This window comes from Oncorhynchus mykiss, chromosome 5 (genome assembly GCF_057628025.1).
Source record: "Oncorhynchus mykiss isolate SJ-2025 chromosome 5, ASM5762802v1, whole genome shotgun sequence".
In the NCBI taxonomy this organism is placed as follows: Eukaryota; Metazoa; Chordata; class Actinopteri; order Salmoniformes; family Salmonidae; genus Oncorhynchus; species Oncorhynchus mykiss.
In genome coordinates, this window is record NC_143026.1 from 94,422,946 (window position 1) to 94,443,036 (window position 20,091).

The window sequence follows — 20,091 nt, forward strand, 5'->3', positions numbered from 1 at the left end:
TACCTGCCCCGAATGCATAGTGCCAACTGTAATGTTTGGTGGAGGAGGAATAATGGTCTGGGGCTGTTTTTCACAGTTCGGGTCAGGCCCCTTAGTTCCAGTGAAGGGAAATCTTAACACTACAGAATACAATGACATAGACGATTCTGTACTACCAACTTTGTGGCAACAGTTTGGGGAAGGCCCTTTCCTGTTTCAGCATGACAATGCCCCTGTGCACAAAGCGTGGTCCGTACATAAATGGTTTGTCGAGATCGATGTGGAAAAACTTGACTGGCCTACTCAGAACCCTGACCTCAACCCCATCGAACACCTTTGGGATGAATTGGAACACCGACTGTGAGCCAGGCCTAATCGCCCAACATCAGTGCCCGACCTCACTAATGCTCTTGTGGCTGAATGGAACCAAGTCTCCGCAGCAATGTTCCAACATCTAGTGGAAAGCCTTCCCAGAAGAGTGGAGGCTGTTATAGCAGCAATGTTCCAACATCTAGTGGAAAGCCTTCCCAGAAGAGTGGAGGCTGTTATAGCAGCAATGTTCCAACATCTAGTGGAAAGCCTTCCTAGAAGAGTGGAGGCTGTTATAGCAGCAATGTTCCAGCATCTAGTGGAAAGCCTTCCCAGAAGAGTGGAGGCTGTTATAGCAGCAATGTTCCAACATCTAGTGGAAAGCCTTCCCAGAAGAGTGGAGGCTGTTATAGCAGCAATGTTCCAACATCTAGTGGAAAGCCTTCCCAGAAGAGTGGAGGCTGTTATAGCAGCAATGTTCCTACATCTAGTGGAAAGCCTTCCCAGAAGAGTGGATGCTGTTACAGCAGCAAAGGGGGACCAACTCCATATTAAAGTCTTCCCAGAAGAGTGGAGGCTGTTATAGCAGCAATGTTCCAACATCTAGTGGAAAGCCTTCCCAGAAGAGTGGATGCTGTTACAGCAGCAAAGGGGGACCAACTCCATATTAAAGTCTTCCCAGAAGAGTGGAGGCTGTTATAGCAGCAAAGGGGGACCAACTCCATATTAAAGTCTTCCCAGAAGAGTGGATGCTGTTACAGCAGCAAAGGGGGACCAACTCCATATTAAAGTCTTCCCAGAAGAGTGGATGCTGTTATAGCAGCAAAGGGGGGGGGACCAACACCATATTAATGCCCCTGATTTTGGAATGAGATGTTGGACAAGCAGGTTTCCACATACTTTTGTTTCATGTAGTGTATGTGAAAACCCCCTAAGTAATGTATCTGGGGACTGACCAGATGCCTTGTGATCTGCTTCTCTCCCACATTAGACAACTCTTGAAGAATAGTCTTTTTAAAAGTAGGATCATGGAGAAAAACAAAGTCATTGGCTGGAATGCGGTTTTAACCAATCAGGATTAGATCCACCCGTTCGTTGTATAACACACGATAAAGTCTGGGACTACCCCCCCCCCCCCCCCCCCCCAATCGGGGTCCTCTTGTGACAAGATAACTCAACTGCACACAGTCAAACATCACGTAAACAAGTCCTTAGTCACTGGAGTAGAGATAGATGCCAGTCTTCTGTTAAATAAATAGAATTCACACATGACTTAATACATACAAATACAAAGCCTTTATTTTACATTCATACATCTAGAAATTGATCAATAAGTTGAATGCAGTTTTTTTTTTTTTTTAAACACAAAAAAAAAGTCCTGAAGATTTACAGCTCGAGTAATGAGTAATGAGTAATGATTATTGATTAATGATTAATGATTAATGATTAATTTGCATGTTGTAAAGTTGGTGAAAAGCTTTTTTTTTTTTTCTTCTTTTTTTTTTTTAAATGACACACGCACACCCGAAATAAAAACTAGGACTACTAGTGCTGTCCTTGAGTTGTACCTTTTTATATAAACAGAACTGGGCTGAATGGAAATTCAGTCACCATAGAGAAGGCACCTTCAGTACACAGTGTATGTACAAACAACACCTGTTTTACTGTAGCTTCTAGTACAATGACAACTGGGAACGTTCACTTAAAACAATAAACTATAACACATCCATACAAACACGTTTTGAAGCAAAAATATCTTCTTGGTTCATACCCAAAGCAGTACCTCGAAATGCATATATTTTTTTTAAAAAACATTTTAAATACTAGATTGGTTCTGCCAGCAGAGAGCAACCCAGTTGGATATAGTTAGTTAATTACACAGTAGGTCACAATATTTATGACTGCAGTTGCCCGCTTCATGGATTGGTAACTATTGGCAACGGTAGTAGCGTAGGTATGCCTCATCATGCATCAGTTTGTCTTCCTACGAGAGCAGTAGTCATTATTAAGAGTCCCCCCCCCCCCCACAAAAAAAATGTTTTTGTTTTTTTCCTTTCACATGAAAGGGGGCAGGTCTACATGTACACCAATATATAAAATCTATAGACAATTCAATATCTTATACAGCCAGGATAAATACAATTTATCTTTAAAATATACTGTTAACCCCCTCCCCGCCCCTTCAAATCGAAATGTCAATACTTTCAGAAAAGTTATTTGCTATAAAATACCGTATCCTTCAACGGGATTTACGTTTACATTCCGTGCTTTTTCCTCCAACAAAATAAAGCTTTTTTTATACTCCTCTAAAGCTTAAAAACATTTGAACTAAATTAAAAAGAGACATACTAATATAAAGAAACAAATGGACTGAGAGGTTCTACGTTCACATGTTTAGAGAAAACCCGTTTTGAACGGCGTACGCTGTCCGCCCCGCCCCGCCCCGCCAGTTCAGCACGCCTTGGACGCTGGCCGTATTAATGAATCGCCCTCTAAATCAACACAGTGTGGCACTACAATTTTTTGGGGATGATTTGTATACGTTGGGGTGTTTTCAATGCCATGGTCAAGATTGGCGTCGTCGTCGTCGTCCGCCCCGCCCCCCGCCAGTTCAGCACGCCTTGGACGGGTCTGTTGGCAGCTCTGTGGTGGACGTGCGGTACTGGATCTTGGTGTTGGTAATCGCTCCGTGTTTCTGTCTGAGGTGCAATCGAAGCTGACTCTTGTGGCGAAAGTGCAAGTTGCATTTCTCACACTGGAAAAAGAAAAGCAAGGTGAGTTTTCTGTCTCCAATCTACATGGGTTAACACCTGCATTTCAGTGTGTATATCAATGACACTGACTGATAGATCATGTTGGATTGTATAGTTGGTGTACTTACATAGAGTGGTATATAATGGTGTCATTCTACTTACGTAGGGTGTATATAATGGTGTCATTCTACTTATGTAGGGTGTATATATATATAATGGTGTCATTCTACTTACGTAGGGTGTATATATGATGGTGTCATTCTACTTACGTAGGGTGTATATATAATGGTGTCATTCTACTTACGTAGGGTGTATATATATATAATGGTGTCATTCTACTTACGTAGGGTGTATATATATATAATGGTGTCATTCTACTTACATAGGGTGTATATATAATGGTGTCATTCTACTTACATAGGGTGTATATATAATGGTGTCATTCTACTTACATAGGGTGTATATATAATGGTGTCATTCTACTTACATAGGGTGTATATATAATGGTGTCATTCTACTTACATAGGGTGTATATATAATGGTGTCATTCTACTTACATAGGGTGTATATATAATGGTGTCATTCTACTAACATAGGGTGTGTATATATATAATGGTGTCATTCTACTTACATAGGGTGTATATATAATGGTGTCATTCTACTAACATAGGGTGTATATATATAATGGTGTCATTCTACTTACATAGGGTGTATATATAATGGTGTCATTCTACTAACATAGGGTGTATATATATAATGGTGTCATTCTACTTACATAGGGTGTATATATATAATGGTGTCATTCTACTTACATAGGGTGTATATATAATGGTGACATTCTACTTACGTAGAGTGTATATATATATATATATAATGGTGTCATTCTACTTACATAGGGTGTATATATAATGGTGACATTCTACTTACGTAGAGTGTATATATATATATAATGGTGTCATTCTACTTACATAGGGTGTATATATAATGGTGACATTCTACTTACGTAGAGTGTATATATATATATATATAATGGTGTCATTCTACTTACATAGGGTGTATATATATAATGGTGTCATTCTACTAACATAGGGTGTATATATATATATAATGGTGTCATTCTACTAACATAGGGTGTATATATATAATGGTGTCATTCTACTTACATGATAGGGTGCATATATAATGGTGTCATTCTACTTACGTAGAGTGTATATATATATATAATGGTGTCATTCTACTTACATGATAGGGCTTTTCTCCGGTGTGGATGCGCAGGTGACTCTTCAGCGTCTGCAGATGACGGAAACGCGTTCCACAGATCTCGCACGGGTATGGCTTCTCCCCGGTGTGGATCAGCACATGGGCACGGAGATGTGCAACCTGACCATGACAACAACATTATGAGACAACTGGGTCTGTGTGGTGGTGAGTTGTATTTTACGAAGACAATGATGGAAGAAATGTGTGGGGGGGGGGACAGAAATGGGTGATGTGCAGCATAGAGCATAGCGATGGTATTACCCCCCCAAGACTAGCCCTCCGTTGAAAAGAGAGAGGGGGACTCGGCTCACCTGCACGAATCGAGCTCCACATGTCTCACATCTGTATGGCTTTTCTCCTGAGTGGATACGGGTGTGGGTCTTGAGGTTAGCTGGCCTGTTGAACTGAGCGCCACAGATGTTGCAGCGATACGGCTTCTCTCCTGCAACGCAACATACAACAAACAAACAAACAAACAACCCACAGAACAAACTGGTTAGCCAGTTATCGAATTTAGTGGGCAGAGCAGTTAACGTGTGTATTATTATTATTATTATTGCTTCTGATGTACCGGTGTGGACTGTCTTGTGGCTGGCGAGGTTTCCTTTGTAGCGGAAAACAGCTTGACAGCGGTCGCACTTGTACGGCTTGTCACTGTGGGTCTGCAGCACGTGGAGTTTCAGGGCTCCGTCGTCAGCGAACTTGAAGTCGCATTCGTTACAAAAGAACGTGCCAGTTTCTGTAAAGGAGAAGCGTTAGGTCAAACTAATGAATACGTCAAGATTCAGTGGCGCTTCAAATCGTGATCAAGAAAGTGTTGTGTATAAAAGCAACAAGCAGCTAAGCTTCCCTCTGTCCGGGAGGTGTTCATGTCTGCCTCCACAAATGGCCATCCTATTCCTTACATTCAGATCTGTTGTCTTAATTTGATCACTGTTACGACTCGTAGTATTTTTCCCTCTGTCCGGGAGGTGTTCATGTCTGCCTCCACAAATGGCCATCCTATTCCTTACATTCAGATCTGTTGTCTTAATTTGATCACTGTTACGACTCGTAGTATTTTTCGGTGTGCAGAAAGAAAATACAAATTGTAGTGTAATTTAAAGGTTTAAAGAGGCTTCTAATGTTTGTCATTTCTACTTTTTTTTTTTTTATGTCAGACTTGACCTAATGAAAACATTTGTTAACCCCTACAGAAATGTCCATTTAATTATAATCCACGTAAATAATTCATGTCCTGTTGCCGCGGGATTATTTTCCTGCTGTGAGAACCAGGGTCACACCAAGACAACGCATCGGTGGTGCACTAGTTTCCCCGATATAGGGCTCTGCTGAAAAGTAGTGCACTAGTTTCCCCGATATAGGGCTCTGCTGAAAAGTAGTGCACTAGTTTCCCTGTTATAGGGCTCTGATGAAAAGTAGTGCACTAGTTTCCTGATATAGGGCTCTGATGAAAAGTAGTGCACTAGTTTCCCTATATAGGGCTCTGCTGAAAAGTAGTGCACTAGTTTCCCTATATAGGGCTCTGCTGAAAAGTAGTGCACTAGTTTCCCTATATAGGGCTCTGATGAAAAGTAGTGCACTAGTTTCCCCGATATAGGGCTCTGCTGAAAAGTAGTGCACTAGTTTCCCCGATATAGGGCTCTGCTGAAAAGTAGTGCACTAGATAGGGAATAGGGCGCCATTTGCGACTCAATTCGGCGTTTTAAAAAGCAGCGTGTACCACCGCTAACTAAGCGAGCCGTTTCACATCCATTACATACTCACCACAGCTGGAGTCTGAGTACTCCGAGTGTAACTCTGACATCATGTCCTCCGCTAAACAGGAAGCCGGGGTGTTGGGACACACTTCAGAGTGCTGCGGGGGCGGGGCACCACAGGAGGTGCACTTTAAGTGGCTGATGTAGACAGAGGAGTGGCTGTCAGCGCTCCTCTGTGATCCCTCCAGAGCTCTGGAGATACAAACGGTTGTGTGTCAGACATCATTCCTCCGCACGACAACAATACAGCCGCAAGACAAGGGGGCAGAGAGAGAAAGAGGCTACAGGCGACAGTCGGAAGGCAGTCGTCTAGGGCCCTGCCGCGATGGTAGAAAAAGCTTTAGAAATGTTTGAAATGGGCTGGATGGCGGACACAGAGGTGCACTGCGGAGAGTTTCATTGAGCAATACTTTTGATGGCAATTTTATTATATATTTCTTTAAATGAATCACTAACACTTTTCAATTCATGAAAGGGAAAACAAAAGCATCTCGAATAGATAAAGCTGTAAACAATCCAGTGTTTATGCTAGAGTTGTAGTTTAGTGTTTGATTCGTCCAGTGTTTATGCTAGAGTTGTAGTTTAGTGTTTGATTGGTCCAGCGTTTATGCTAGAGTTGTAGTTTAGTGTTTGATTCGTCCAGTGTTTATGCTAGAGTTGTAGTTTAGTGTTTGATTCGTCCAGTGTGACTGTAGACGTTACCTGTTGATGATGTTGTTGAGTCGGGAGGCCTGTGGAACAAGCAGATCCTCTCCGTGCTCGCTGATGTTGGCGTTGGCCTGCGTGTCCAGGTGCTCCGAGTCAGAGGGCTGGGGGTAGGGGGGCAGACCCAGGCGCTGGGGGGAGGGGACCACCACCTCCTGCGGCCCAGTATCCTCCTCCTTGGTGGCGCTCTGGTTCAGAACTATGAACTTGTATTTCTTCCAGTTGCGTGCCTTGGGATCCTGGCTGCCCTGTAGGGGCAGGGCACCACACCGGCCGGCCTGGGAGAGACCTGCGTTCTTACTGCTGCTGGACTCGGTGGGGGAGTTAGGCTGGCAGTCCGATTTGAGCGGGCTCTGAGGACTGCTCATCAGGCCTTTCCGTCCGGCTGAGGAGATCCCCAGAGGGTAGTGCTGCTGGCTCGTGTCTTCCTCTGTCGTCTGAGGACCGTGCTCCTTACCCAGAACCATTATCTGCTGCTTGTGGCCCGCCGTGGCAAACGCTCTCTTCCTAGAGCCTCCCACCCCACCAGCCTGGCTGACCCCTCCGTCATGGCTCTCCTTCCTCATCTCCTCCTCCCTGGAGGAGACGTAGCTGGCTGTATGGTGGATGCTGGCCGAGCCCCCGCTCACCGCTCGGCTGTAATCAACCCTCATGGCGCTGCCCGTGTCCGGGGGGGAACAGTGCTTGTGGTGGATCCCGCCTTTAGAGAAGTCAGCAAAGTTATTTTTGGCGTCTGTCAGCTTGCAGAGAGGGAAAGGGAACCCCTGGACGGGGAACTGACCGTAGAGGTGGTAGTTGCTGGGGGAATTGACCCCGTTGAACATGCTGGAGGCGTAGGGCCTCCCGTCTCTGAAGGGGCCGACCCGGCCGGGCAGGTTGTCGACCACATCGTGGGGCCGGTATGCATGGACGCCCTGAGGTAAAAGCAAGGGGCTGACCAAGAACTCATCTCTGGGCAGCTTGTTGGCCTGGCCAGGGTCGCTGAGGAGAAAGAGGAAGACGAGTGAGACGACAGAACCTGAACAGGGCAGAAGGATACCAGAAACATATGCTACATTCCTTCCCGGTCCACAACCAAATCACACCAATGTGTTTCTCTGCTGTGCACGTCTCTTGACAGGTCCTCATTTGCAAATAGAAATGTCTTCTTAAATCGAGTGAGAAAGACAGACCAACGTAAGGGTGCAGGGCCGGCGGCCATCTTATCGCCTCCGACCACAGAACATTGATGTTGTTTTCATTCCACGATACACCCAGCAGCTGATCTTACTGGTAAAACCGTATATATATATATATATAACCACGTTAACGTTACTCCTTGTGTATCTTTATACCTCCAGTTATTCCTGGTTTTATTATCTGCTTTTCACTGTTCGTCTACACCTGTTCTTTTACAAAGGCATGTGACAAATACAATTTGATTGTAAGTTGAGTCTCCCTTCTTATATCATATACACCCCCCCCCCCCCCATCATCCAAATACCTGGATTTGATGAATCTGTGGCAGGTGTCCACAACGTGATCCATCTGTAGGTAGATGGCTGTGTTCATGATCGCCATGATCAGACTCTCCTTCAGCGTCAGTCTAGAGGTGTACATGAACTCCAGCAGGATGGTAAACCCCTCGGGGTCCACCTTGGGGTCCAGACTGATGGCATTCAGGTTACACTTCAGAGAGTCCGTAAATATAGTGTAGAACAACCCACTAGAGAGAGAGGAAGCATCGTGTTCAGTACAGCGAGGGACACACACACACACACACACACACACACAGAGCGCGAGGGACACACACACAGAGAGCGCGAGGGACACACACACAGAGAGCGCGAGGGACACACACACACAGAGCGCGAGGGACACACACACACAGAGCGCGAGGGACACACACACACAGAGCGCGAGGGACACACACACACAGAGCGCGAGGGACACACACACACAGAGCGCGAGGGACACACACACACAGAGCGCGAGGGACACACACACACAGAGCGCGAGGGACACACACACACAGAGCGCGAGGGACACACACACACAGAGCGCGAGGGACACACACACACAGAGCGCGAGGGACACACACACACAGAGCGCGAGGGACACACACACACAGAGCACGAGGGACACACACACACACAGAGCACGAGGGGGGACTTTAAGTATCAACAGCAACATGCAAAGTGTGCGGGACAGAGTCTGCATCCAAAATGCCACACTATTCCCTATGTAACAGGGTCGGTTTCCCTATGTAACAGGGTCGGTTTCCCTATGTAACAGGGTCGGTTTCCCTATGTAACAGGGTCGGTTTCCCTATGTAACAGGGTCGGTTTCCCTACGTAACAGGGTTGGTTTCCCTACGTAACAGGGTTGGTTTCCCTATGTAACAGGGTTGGTTTCCCTATGTAACAGGGTTGGTTTCCCTATGTAACAGGGTTGGTTTCCCTATGTAACAGGGTTGGTTTCCCTATGTAACAGGGTTGGTTTCCCTATGTAACAGGGTTGGTTTCCCTATGTAACAGGGTTGGTTTCCCTACGTAACAGGGTCGGTTTCCCTATGTAACAGGGTCGGTTTCCCTATGTAACAGGGTCGGTTTCCCTACGTAACAGGGTTGGTTTCCCTACGTAACAGGGTTGGTTTCCCTATGTAACAGGGTTGGTTTCCCTATGTAACAGGGTTGGTTTCCCTATGTAACAGGGTCGGTTTCCCTATGTAACAGGGTCGGTTTCCCTATGTAACAGGGTTGGTTTCCCTATGTAACAGGGTTGGTTTCCCTATGCCACTGCAGAAATACCCAGTAAAACACCACTTCAGCAAAAGTCTTAATGTATTGTTTTTAAAATACATGTATACCTAAACTAAAAGTTTGGGGTCACTTAAAAATGTAGTTTTTTTGTCCATTAAAACAACATCAAATTGATTAGAAATGCAGTGTAGACATTGTTAATGTTGTAAATGACTATTGTAGCTGGAAACGGCAGATTTTTAATGGAATATCTACATAGGCGTACAGAGGCCCATTATCAGCAACCATCACTCCTGTGTTCCAATGGCACGTTGTGTTAGCTAATCCAAGTTGATCATTTGAAAAGGCTAATTGATCCTTAGAAAACCCTTTTGCAATTATGTTAGAACAGCTGAAAACTGTTGTGTTGATTAAAGAAGCAATAAAACTGGCCTTTAGACTAGTTGAGTATCTGGAGCATCAGCATTTGTGGGTTTGATTACAGGCTCAAAATAGATAGAAACAAATAACTTTCTTCTGAAACTTGTCAGTATTCTTGTTCTTGTTCTGAGAAATGAAGACTATTCCATACGAGAAACTGCCAAGAAACTGAAGATCTCGTACAACGTTGTGTACTACTCCCTTCACAGAACAGCGCAAACAGGCTTTAACCAGAATAGATAGAGTGGGAGGCCCCGGTGCACAACTGAGCAAGAGAACAAGTACATTAGAGTGTCTAGGTTGAGAAACAGACGCCTCACAAGTCCTCAACTGGCAGCTTCATTAAATAGTGAAGAGGCGACTCCGGGATGCTGGCCTTCTAGGCAGAGTTCCTCTGTCCAGTGTCTGTGTTCTTTTGCCCATCTTAATCTTTACTTTTCTTTGTCTGTTTCTGTAAACTCAGCAACAAAAAAAAACCGTCCTCTCACTGTCAACTGTTTATTTTCAGCAAACTTAACATGTGTTCATACAAATATTTACACAACAAGATTCAACAACTGTTACAAACTGAACATGTTCCACAGACATGTGACTAACAGAAATTGAATAATGTGTCCCTTGACAAAGGGTGGGTCAAAATCAAAAGTAACAGTCAGTATCTGGTGTGGCCACCAGCTGCATTAAGTACTGCAGTGCATCTCCTCCTCATGGACTGCACCAGATTTGCCAGTTATTGCTGTGAGATGTTACTCCACTCTTCCACCAAGGCACCTGCAAGTTCCCGAATATTTCTGGGGGGAATGGCCCTAGCCCTCACCCTCCGATCCAACAGGTCCCAGACGTGCTCAATAGGATTGAGATCCGGGCTCTTTGCTGGCCATGGCAGAACACTGACATTCCTGTCTTGCAGGAAATCACGGACAGAACGAGCAGTATGGCTGGTGGCATTGTCATGCTTGGAGGGTCATGTCAGGAAGAGCACTTTTTGCCAGTCCTGTCTGGTCCAGCGACATTGACCTTGTGCCCATAGGCGACGTTGTTGCCGGTGATGTCTGGTGAGGACCTGCCTTACAACAGGCCTACAAGCCCTCAGTCCAGGCTCTCTCAGCCTATTGTGGACAGTCTGGGCACTGATGGAGGGATTGTGTGTTCCTGGTGAAACTTGGGCTGTTGTTGCCATCCTGCACCTGTCCCGTAGGTGTGATGTTTGGATGTACCAATCCTGTGCAAGTGTTGTTACATGTGGTCTGCCATTGCGAGGATGATCAGCTGTGCGTCCTTTCATCCTGTAGTGCTGTCTTTGGCGTCTCACAGTATGGACATTGCAATTTATTGCCCTGGCCACGTCTGCAGTCCTCATGCCTCCTTGCAGCATGCCTAAGGCACGTTCACGCAGATGAGCAGGGACCCTGAGCATCTTTCTTTTGGTGTTTTTCCAGAGTCAGTAGAAAAGCCTATTTAGTGTCCTAAGTTTTCATAACTGTGACCTTAATTGCCTACCATCTGCATGCTGTTATTGTCTTAACGATCGTTCCACAGGTGTATGTTCATTAATTGTTTATGGTTCATTGAACAAGCATGGGAAACAGTGTTTAAACCCTTTACAGTGAAGATCTGTGAAGTTATTTGCATTTTTACGAATTATCTTTGAAAGACAGGGAACTGAAAAAGGGACATTTCTTTTTTTTGCTGAGTTTTACTCTTCTCAGTTGTGCACCGGGGCCTCCCACTCTTTCTATTCTGGTTAGAGCCAGTGTGCGCTGTTCTGTGAAGAGAGTAGTACACAGTGTTGTACGAGATCTTCTATTTCTTGGCAATTTCTCACATGGAATAGCCTTCATTTTTCAGAACAAGAATCGAACCCACAAATGCTGATGCTCCAGATACTCAACTAGTCTAAAGAAGGCCAGTTTGATTGCTTCTTTAATCAGAACAACAGTTTTCAGATGTGCTAACATAATTGCAAAAGGGTTTTCTAATGATCAATTAGCCTTTTTAAAATGATAAACTTGGATTAGCTAACACAACGTGCCATTGGAACACAGGAGTGATGGATGCTGATAATGGGCCTCTGTATGCCTATGTAGATATTCCATTGAAAAAAATTTAACATTTTGGTAGTTTCCAGCTAAAATAGTAATTTACAACATTAACAATGTCTACACTGTATTTCTGATCAATTTGATGTTTTAATGGTCAAATAATGTGCTTATCTTTAAAATACAAGGACATCTTTGAAGTGACCAAACTTTTGAACAGTAGTGTATGTCTCAAAAGTAACATGTAATTGCTAAATTATACTTAAGTATCTCAAATTCCTTATATTAAGCAAACCAGACGGCACCATTTTCTTGTTTTGTTTATTTACGGATAGCCAGGGGCACCCTCAATCATTTACAAACCAAGATTTGAATTTAGTGAGTCCGCCAGATCAGAGGCAGTAGAGATGACAAGGGTTTGTTCTCTGTTTACTGAGTCCTCCAGATCAGAGGCAGTAGGGATGACCAGGGATTGTTCTGTTTAGTGAGTCCTCCAGATCATAGGCAGTAGGGATGACCAGGGATTGTTCTATGTTTAGTGAGTCCTCCAGATCAGAGGCAGTAGGGATGACCAGGGATGTTCTCCGTTTAGTGAGTCCACCAGATCAGAGGCAGTAGGGATAACCAGGGATTGTTCTCTGTTTACTGAGTCCTCCAGATCAGAGGCAGTAGGGATGACCAGGGATGTTCTCTGTTTAGTGAGTCCACCAGATCAGAGGCAGTAGGGACGACCAGGGATGTTCTCTGTTTACTGAGTCCTCCAGACCAGAGGCAGTAGGGATGACCAGGGATTGTTCTCTGTTTACTGAGTCCTCCAGATCAGAGGCAGTAGGGATGACCAGAGATCCTGAGGCCCCATTGTCGTGCCATTCATCCACCACCATCACCTCATGTTTCAGAATGATAATGCACGGCCCCATGACGCAACAACATGTACTTAATTCCTTGAAGCTGAAAATGTCCCAGTTCTTCCATGGCCTGCATACTGACCAGACATGTCACCCATTGAGCATGTTTGGGATGCTCTGGAGTGACACGTAAGACAGCGTGTTCCAGTTCCCGCCAATATCCATAACTTTGCACAGCCATTGAAGAGGAGTGGGGACAACATTCCACAGGCCACAATCAACAGCCTGATCAACTCTGTGAAGGAGATGTGTCGTACTGCATGAGGCAAATGGTCGTCACATCAGATACTGACTGGTTTTCTGATCCATGACCCTACTGTACTTTTTTTTTTAAAGGCATCTGTGACCAACAGATGGTTATCTGTATTCCCAGTCACGAGGAATTTACTGATTGGGACCTAACGAATTTATTTCCATTGACTGATTTCCTCATATGAACTGTAACGCAGTAAAATCTTAGAAATTGTTGCATGTTGCGTTTCTATCTTTTTAGTATAATTAAGTAGTACTTTAAAGTATTTTTACTCAAGTACTTTACCCCACTGGGAATCAGAGTGCACTACGCGGGGGGAACAGAGTGCACTACGCGGGGGGAACAGAGTGCACTACGCGGGGGGAACAGAGTGCACTACGCGGGGGGAACAGAGTGCACTACGCGGGGGGAACAGAGTGCACTACGCGGGGGGGAACAGAGTGCACTACGCGGGGGGAACAGAGTGCACTACGCGGGGGGAACAGAGTGCACTACGCGGGGGGAACAGAGTGCACTACGCGGGGGGAACAGAGTGCACTACGCGGGGGAACAGAGTGCACTACGCGGGGGGAACAGAGTGCACTACGCGGGGGGAACAGAGTGCACTACGCGGGGGGAACAGAGTGCACTACGCGGGGGGAACAGAGTGCACTACGCGGGGGGAACAGAGTGCACTACGCGGGGGAACAGAGTGCACTACGCGGGGGGAACAGAGTGCACTACGCGGGGGGGAACAGAGTGCCATTTGGGATGCCGTCTAAGAGTCACGTGTACACAACACACCTGCAGGCCATGAGGACAGGCATGATGACACAGACTGGTACACATACTGGGGCTTGGGAGTCAACACACCTGCAGGCCATGAGGACAGTCTTATGAGCGCGGAACTGCTGTCTGTTGACCAGGATGGTGACATCTGTGAGGATGTCCCGGCTCCGCAACCGGTTGAGGTTCAGCAGCACGTCGCTGGCGTGACGCGTGAATTGGATACAGCTGTCTGCTGCACAAGCCATCTTGTCAAGCTCTGGCGGGGGGGAAAAAAATAAAAAGTTAAACAAATTGTATTCAGAGCCATGGACAGACATACAACAGGGTTATATACAGCTCCGATATTTAATTTAATGAATAACCACCAAGTAGTATCTTGGTGGTGAAACCCGGTTGGAATATGGACCAAATTGCAGGGCTCTCCAACCATGTTCCGCGAAACTACCCCTTCTGTAGATTTTTGCACCAACCCTAGTTATAACTAAACCTGATTCAGCTTATCGACCAGCTAAACCATTACAATCAGGTGTGTTAGGGTTGGAGTGAAGAAAACCTACAGCAGGCTCTCCAGGAACAGGGTTGAATAAAATGAATGTTGTGATATAAATATATATACACATTTTTTTAAATGTAACCTTTATTTAACTAGGCAAGTCAGTTAATTAAGAACAAATTCTTATACAAGATAAAGCATGGCAACTTTTATGAAGGCTGGGGTGATTGTCATTTTGCACTGGTTTAATGTATTGGTTATTCTAATAATAGAAACACTCACCACCCTCACCAATATTGTCTGATTGCAGTGGAACTTTTCAACCACTAGGCGGCACCATTGAACAGAGTAAATAAACTATGGAGCTTTCAAGACACATTTTCTGGGCGGCCACACTTGTTCCCGAAAGTGGGAAAACACTTGATTTTGTTATTGCTGGCATTCAAACATGAATTTAGAATATTTTTTTAACCTGAACCCTTATTCAATCAAATTAAACTCAAGCATTCTGCAGTAACACACTGGTTCTGTATGGTTCTGTGGCAGCAGCCTAGCCTACATGATGTAATGTCTCATAGCAGCACACTGTCATTCGGCATGGAAACATGACGTGGGAACAATTTAGGATATATAGTTGAGAAATGCAAGCACCAGGTGTAGGAGTCTTCTTCCCTTGAGTACAGTAGCCTACACCGTGCATCACAACACACCTGACTTTGACACACAGGCTATGACTTATTGTAGGGGACGTGTCCAACCTGGACTCAGGGTTAGACATAACAAAGTAAAGGTAAATCTGGGCCACACTCCAATTAGTACAATATGTTACGTTTTGTGAGGTATGTATTAGTCGATGTCCATCATTTTTGTATGATATGTTACGAATTGCAATTTGTTGTGGCTAACGTTTGCTAGGTGGCTAACATTAGCTAGGCTGTTGGTTAAGGAAGGGTTAGCTATCATGCTAAGTAGTTGCAAAGTGGCTAATTAGCTCAAATTGTCTGTGATGACATTCAAACATGCACAACCTTTGGGTTTCTGGATGTTTGTGTTACATGCCCACCCAACCACCCTTTTCCCCTTATGTAACCTTCTGTTTTATTGGAACCATGCACAGCATATGATACTAATTTATGTCATCCTGGATTTACGTTTACTATGTTACGTCTAGACTAGGAAACCAGGCTGGCGTGTCTTTAAATAATATAATGCCATCTGGGCATTTCTTACGTGCTGAACATTCCGTATTGGATTCGAACTTGATCATTTTTTCGCCCTCTGAACCAACAACACACGCCAAAATACGTAGCCTTCATTTCCCCGTTATATCGTTAATATACAACCCGTAGTCTATCACTAGTTTATTTACTTATTCACAATGGACAAAACAGTTTGAGCATATTCCAGACAAGAGTTGGCAGATGTAAATGAACTGTTGACTGCCAGAGAACATTGGAATGATTATAGTATAGTAGTAACGATAATAATAGTAGTAATAATAATAATCCGAGTTTACATTTTTTTATGCATTTAACGGTAGATTAAACGGCAAAAATGTCCCCATGAATTTAAAAATATGATACGTCAAATTCTACCAGAAGATGTCATGAATTTACTGTAGAAGTTGATACGTCTGATCATGACTATATTAGCCCAGAAGTGTGTGTGATCTTCAGCGATATAAATAGCGGGTAGTCAGACGCAGGAGAACACGTTATGGCAATAACACAGCGCAATCCACAAGACTTCAGCATATTTTGAAAATACTTTTGGCATAGTTTATGTTTCAGCTACAGTCTGCGAATTTCAAACGGGTAATTTACTACTAGCCTCAGTTCTTTCCGTCCAACCCCATGTAATAAATTGTTAAAACTGACAGTTTCTTCACGTGGAACAACACGTGGAGCCAACCGGTTCAATAACACGCAAACACATTGGACACAGATGTAGCACTCCGTCTCAACCCGGTGTCTCAGTGTCTCAGGCTGTCACTTGACTCCTCTCGATATGAACTTTAAATAAAGAATCTATACACAGGTTGAAGTAACCACGGTGGTCATATATAGGCTATAACCCACCTACGACTACTGCTTTAGCGACACACGTCATATCAGACCAATTTTGTCAATTATTTTCAGTTATTCACTTTTTCAATCACATTCATATATAGTAACCTTTTCTCGCTCTTTATTCATAGCCTACTTTCAGACCCTTAGCCTAGCTAGGCCAACACTTCAACAATACTATTTTACGCACGACTCCTTGCATTGAAGCTTAGCAATCAAATACATGTTTATTGCATCCGCTATAAGCACTCAATCACTGCAACATTGTAGCTGTTAATCACTCAATTCAATGCGACATTGTATCGGTTTAAGTCCCCTGTCTCCAGACAGATCGCATGCAGGTACCAACGTGCGCATATGCTGGTCTGTGCAGAAGCGGAACGTTACAAACTACAAACAATAACATTTCCGTGGAGGAGGTGAGGGGGGTGGTGAGGGGGGTGGTGTGGGGGGGGTAACCGCGAGACAAGACGATCAATATCTCGTGCAACCAGATCCCAACGTGCTCGTTCAGTAACGATTGTTCAATTTGACTTTTTTCCCTCCTTCTAGACTGCCTGGATATCTAAAACAATGTATCTTAACACCCTTGACACACATACCCCTGCCTATCTGCAACACTGTGCAAGTTAGGCTATTTAATTATGTCTGTGGGAATCACGTTATAAATAAACAGAATCATGTATATGTACACCGCTGTTATTAATACAATCACAATTAGGTGAACACAGTTGCAAAATCCACCCAGGTTAGAGCTATACTTAGGTTTGCTAAGAATATATAAGACGGCAGCACTTAGTCAAACTAAACAACTTGTTTATTGCTGGTATTCCAGCACACTAGTCAGTCTAACAGAATAACCACCTAATCTCATTTCTGTTTTGCGATCAGCACAGTCCATTTTTTTTTAAAGCCTCTACTGTCAAACCGACACAAGGCGAACAGAGCCGTAGAGAGTGAAGGGAAGACAGCGAAATATTATACAGGCAGAAGCTGTGTCAAGAGCAGATGTCACCCGCTAAAAGAATGCGCTCAAACCCGTCAAAAATCACATTATAAAACACACTCAGACACACACCAACACCTGCAATAGAGCACAACTTCGCGCCAAATTACATAGGCAAAAAGGAATTTTAAAAAAAATCACCTGGTATTGCTTTCCTAGAAACTTCTTGCATCACCACTTCTAAGAACCCCCAGTTCTAAGAATCAGAGGAGCTCAATTCTCGGAATTTGAGCTTGTGGCGATACCACTTTCAGCGGGCAGGGGAGAGTCAGGTTTTAATGCTAGTTGAGAAATCATCTTTCTGACATTTTTATTTTCGTGCATATTGTACAACATAAATTGTGGAACAAGTGTAATACAAATTTTAAATGAAATTATTTACAAATATTGTTATATTTTTGATGTATTTGAAGAGAAATCGAGTGTTGAGTTTTTTATTCCCCCTACTTTTGGATTGTACCAGACCTAGACGGTCACATGGGGAAAACGAGATGTCTACGTCACCACGCCTCTAAACCCAGCCCCTAAATTCTCTGAACTAATTTGCTATTCTATGACATAAGCAGTGTCCGTCCTTTCGTTGCCTGTGTGAAACCCACATAAATCATTTACACAGAACCTAACTGGAGTGCTTATTCACACGGACATGCGTTGCGTAGGCCTATTTGTTGTGATATTATAATCTTTTATTTTGCTTCTCCTGCGGGGGAATGTTTTTTTTTATTTTTAAACCGCAGTTCTACCTTCATTGCTGTGGACTGTCTGCTGGCATATCATCACAAGGGTTTGTTTAGGATGAGATTATATTTGTGAACCAAAGACATTGTGTTTTAAAACACAATCTTCATCACTGGGATTTCCCGTTGCTGTAGCCTTTTTGTTGCTTTTGACTGTTTATGCCAGGTTTATCGGAAAAATATGCTTTAGACTTAGGTTATTACCGCAGATTGGTGTTTATTTTCGTGAATCTTGCCCAGGAGGCAGAACACCAACAATTTCCGCTAGATTGGCCAGCTGCAAAGTCAAAAGTGTCTATACCGTAAAAACGTATGAAAAAAAAAGTGTAGGGTTAGGTATTTGGGTTAGCAGTGGGGTTATGGTTAAGGTTAGGTTTCAAATCCGCTGTTATGACTTTGTGGCTTTGCCTTCTAGTGACCACTCTGCAGAGCTGCCTCCAGGGCAAGATACAGGACAATAAATTCCAACCTGCCTGATTGCGGTCAGATTGATCACACAATGTATAGGTTAACAACTGGTTAATGCTATAATCGCCACCGTCCGCTGCTATGCAAAGCATGAACTATTTGCGCTCTCTCTCTCTCTCTCTCTCTCTCTCTCTCTTTCTCTCTCTCTCTCTCTCTTACGTAAGGCAGCAGCCAATGATGGGCAATATAGCCAAAAGCAGTACATTTACCTAATTTAAATAGGGTTGACATGGTCAACGTGCGAATGAAAAACCATAGGCATAGTGTTGGAATAAAATTACTTATTTATAATTAATTCTTAAATGCCACACAAACTTAAGTCTACCTGCGAAGTGCCATTTAGCCTTCAAATCAATCAAGACAAAAAGGCTAAATTAGGATATATATGAGGCATGACTGGGCCTTATACACAGATGGAAACTGCAGCATAACCCTCCACTAAACGTTATTGACTGCGTTTATATATTTTTAAAAAATCTTTATTTAACTAGTAGGTAAGTCAGTTAAGAACACACGACATATGTTTATCATATTTATCATATGTTTATGATCTAGCAACCTTTCGGTGACTGGCCCAACGCTCCAACCACCTGCCACCCCAAAATAGGAGAAAACATAATAATAGGGCAAATAGGTTTAGACTGATTATTAGAATATTAGAATAATCCAACATTTTAATGGTCATCATTGTTATTCCAAATCAGAGCGATTGGAGCGGATTGTTAATGTGATTCAATTAGCATAGTGTTTGAAGTGTATGGAAACCACTCAGGTCGTTGAGTCAAGGCCAAGGCCAACCCTGAATGTCAAACCCTTTAAATGAACTCTAGCGCTCCTAAATAAACAGTGTAGACCTATGTAATGCACTCTCTCACAAGGCAAAATATAGTCCTTTCAAATCGTGAAATATAAATAAGCCTATTTTTTTTTCAAAAATTCTATTTAGATGTGGATCCAAATCAGTTGAAATAATTTACTGAAATTATAGGCCGGACGCTTCCGAATGGATGGAGAATCATCAATGCGTCGACTAGTCATGCGGTCACTTTGTGTGATGAATTGTAGGCTGAACATGTCCAACAGACAGTACGCCACAAATTATATGAAGTGCGCAACATTGTGGCAAGTGAATATTGCAAATCAATGCGCCTGGCACAATTCTGCCTATCGAATTAAGATTTGCTTTTGTTGCATGGCAACTTTCAAATACAGATCCCACTTTGTGACATTAGGCTACTGCGTGATCAGCGCGTTATAGTAAACCTTATGCATTACCTTTATATTTTACTTCCTATTTGATTGATTAGTTATTGAAGTTATGCCTAAAGCAAAGGCCTTTCGGCTAATTTGCTTTATGGGTATTAAAGCTAACAATCCTTTTTTTATATATAAAAACATTTATCTTTAATGTCTATTTTAGGCGATT

The 20,091-nt window shown here is 43.6% G+C and overlaps 1 protein-coding gene across 4 annotated transcripts; it reads right to left on the reverse strand.

Annotated features, from left to right (window-relative positions):
- Positions 1 to 1,561: 1,561 nt before the first annotated feature.
- On the reverse strand, positions 1,562 to 17,702 carry LOC110524862 (BCL6 transcription repressor). 4 transcript variants are annotated; one of them, XM_036978954.2, is made up of 10 exons: positions 17,602 to 17,702; positions 13,980 to 14,151; positions 8,250 to 8,471; positions 7,548 to 7,747; positions 6,764 to 7,466; positions 6,069 to 6,253; positions 4,873 to 5,040; positions 4,613 to 4,743; positions 4,284 to 4,421; positions 1,562 to 3,043 (listed from the first exon to the last, which is right to left on the reverse strand). In XM_036978954.2, the coding sequence occupies exons 1-10, from the start codon at positions 17,630 to 17,632 to the stop codon at positions 2,900 to 2,902; spliced, it is 2,094 nt and encodes a 697-aa protein (XP_036834849.2). In that variant the 5' UTR covers positions 17,633 to 17,702; the 3' UTR covers positions 1,562 to 2,899. The 4 variants fall into 4 exon arrangements, with proteins under 4 accessions (XP_036834849.2, XP_090092601.1, XP_090092600.1 ...); XM_090236475.1 differs by having other exon boundaries at positions 13,911 to 14,151; XM_090236474.1 differs by having other exon boundaries at positions 6,764 to 7,747; positions 13,911 to 14,151.
- Positions 17,703 to 20,091: the final 2,389 nt, after the last annotated feature.

Coding starts and splice junctions, on each gene's coding strand:
- LOC110524862 (XM_090236474.1), bottom strand. CDS start 17,632: ATGCAAGAAGTTTCTAGGAAAGCAATACCAG. Junction 5,041..6,068: donor GTACTCAGACTCCAGCTGTG/GTGAGTATGTAA, acceptor TCTCCTTTACAG/AAACTGGCACGTTCTTTTGT. Junction 4,422..4,612: donor GTGGAGCTCGATTCGTGCAG/GTGAGCCGAGTC, acceptor TGTCATGGTCAG/GTTGCACATCTCCGTGCCCA.